Source organism: Lactuca sativa, chromosome 5 (assembly GCF_002870075.4).
Source record: "Lactuca sativa cultivar Salinas chromosome 5, Lsat_Salinas_v11, whole genome shotgun sequence".
Lineage (NCBI taxonomy): Eukaryota > Viridiplantae > Streptophyta > Magnoliopsida > Asterales > Asteraceae > Lactuca > Lactuca sativa.
Window position 1 is genome coordinate 295393966 of NC_056627.2, and position 1900 is coordinate 295395865.

Genomic DNA, 1900 nt, shown 5'->3' on the forward strand with positions numbered 1-1900 from the left:
AAAGCATTTTTACCATTAAATTTGGTATCATCTTCATCACGTTTCAACGTGTGAATAGTGCTTCCACTTCAAAATCTTGATGAACTTTGGTTGTTGATTTGGTTAACGGTTACAACATATGATCTTCTACTACCCAAAAAGCTGCCCAGGTTAGACCCTAAAAATACATAACAATAAGCCTTTCATGTTGTTGTAAATGTAAAACTTAAAAAGATTTTAATAAAGTATTGATTACCAGAACCAGATTCTTGCATGGTCGTTTGAGTATTATCTTATACAGAGTTATTGCCACGAAGATAGGGTAAAGGGTTAACATATGATAGAACCTTTCTCCGAAGTGAAAAATATCCTTCGCCATCTGGTGCTGACGTGGCAACGGTGGAGACTGATGTGTAATGGTTAGGTATGACAGATTGCGGTTTGTAGTGACTGGTGGATTTCAGATGTGGAACTATTATTAATGCTTTTCTATCGAGTAGACTTAACTTCGTTAAAGTCTTGGTTAAATATGAAATTATTGAAACAAAATTAATACCAATATTTTAGATAAACATAAATGAAAAATGAAAAAGATTTTCAGCAAAGTTTTTACCTTGGTCGATGAAAACATTGTGAGGGTAAGGAATGGCTAGATCATAATGGCCAATGCTACTTTCTTGTTTTTCATCTATGTAGTTTTTCACCATTTTTAAAGTGCTTGTAGGTTCGAATTTTTCTTGGACACTTATACCCCTAGGTAATCGTATGTTTAAATGAATATCAATTGATTTGTTTGTGTTTGAATCCAAATCTGAATTATCAATATAAACCTTTTCAGCCTTTTTCACATCCTTAACCACTTGAGGAGCCTTCAAGATTATTTTTTGTCAACTTCAGATTTAGTTGCATTTGTGATCACTTGTTTAACTGATTTGCTACTTATTGTAACTGGATCTTCCAATTTATCACCAATTTTTAATTTCTTTTGATGTATAAATAAACAAAAACACCAGTAAGTGATATGATAAGATTAAGCTGTTGTTTCTTTTTCATATATTTTTTAAACAACCTAGGTAGTTACCTCAGTTGCAAAGTTATCAGATTTTTTTTTGCCATGATCTACATCTTTTTTATCCACTAAAGCATTGTCATTTGTATTAATTGATAATGTTGAAGAACTTCTAGTTTCACGTGATGTGGAAGGAGGAATTGTAGAGGGAATTTGTTCAGATTGTCTGGAGAGAAGTGTTGCAGATAAAAAAGTGGCTGTTGTTTCCTGTAGAAGAAAATGCAATTACAAATTTACAATTTATATTTTTTCTTACAAATTAAGATATGATACAACTTAAAGCCAACCCTAATGAAGAAAGAAAGAAGAAAAGAAAAGAATATAGTTTCTCAAGTGCCTGAACATGAAGACTCAACCATTCTTTCTTAGGGGTTGAAGCCAGAACCTCACCAGTAACAAAGCCCTCTACTCATTATTTAAAAGATAACAAACAAAAAGAATAGAAATTCAATGTATTTAAAAAAGAAAGACATCCCAAACATAATAATGGTTGTAACTTTACCATTTTGCCATAGTTGGATGCCATTATATCCAATAGTTGTTATACAAGGAGCAGGTTTTTGTGGGTTTATTCAAATTGAGTTAAGGTACACCATAGGTGTGTACAATGAAATATACTAATATAGCCTAATTTTATAGATGGTTTCGTTAACATTGTGGTAAAGGTGAACCGGTAATTGTGAAGAAAGTGTAAAGACACCTGGTTTAACCGTTTAAGCTTAGAGCCATTGGTAATTTGGCATGTGTTATGTAAACATGTTGATCCATGCCAATAACTTCATGTGATCTCACAATGCTGTGAAGACTAGCCAAAATCCATGGGCTTTTACTGTGGAAACTCAGCCCTTTCAT

The 1900-nt window shown here is 32.6% G+C and overlaps 1 protein-coding gene across 1 annotated transcript; it reads right to left on the reverse strand.

Annotated features, from left to right (window-relative positions):
* Positions 1-272: 272 nt before the first annotated feature.
* On the reverse strand, positions 273-1900 carry LOC111899124 (plant UBX domain-containing protein 11). The gene is made up of 6 exons (XM_023895003.2): positions 1759-1900; positions 1386-1453; positions 1061-1255; positions 899-961; positions 593-848; positions 273-508 (listed from the first exon to the last, which is right to left on the reverse strand). The coding sequence occupies exons 1-6, from the start codon at positions 1898-1900 to the stop codon at positions 273-275; spliced, it is 960 nt and encodes a 319-aa protein (XP_023750771.2).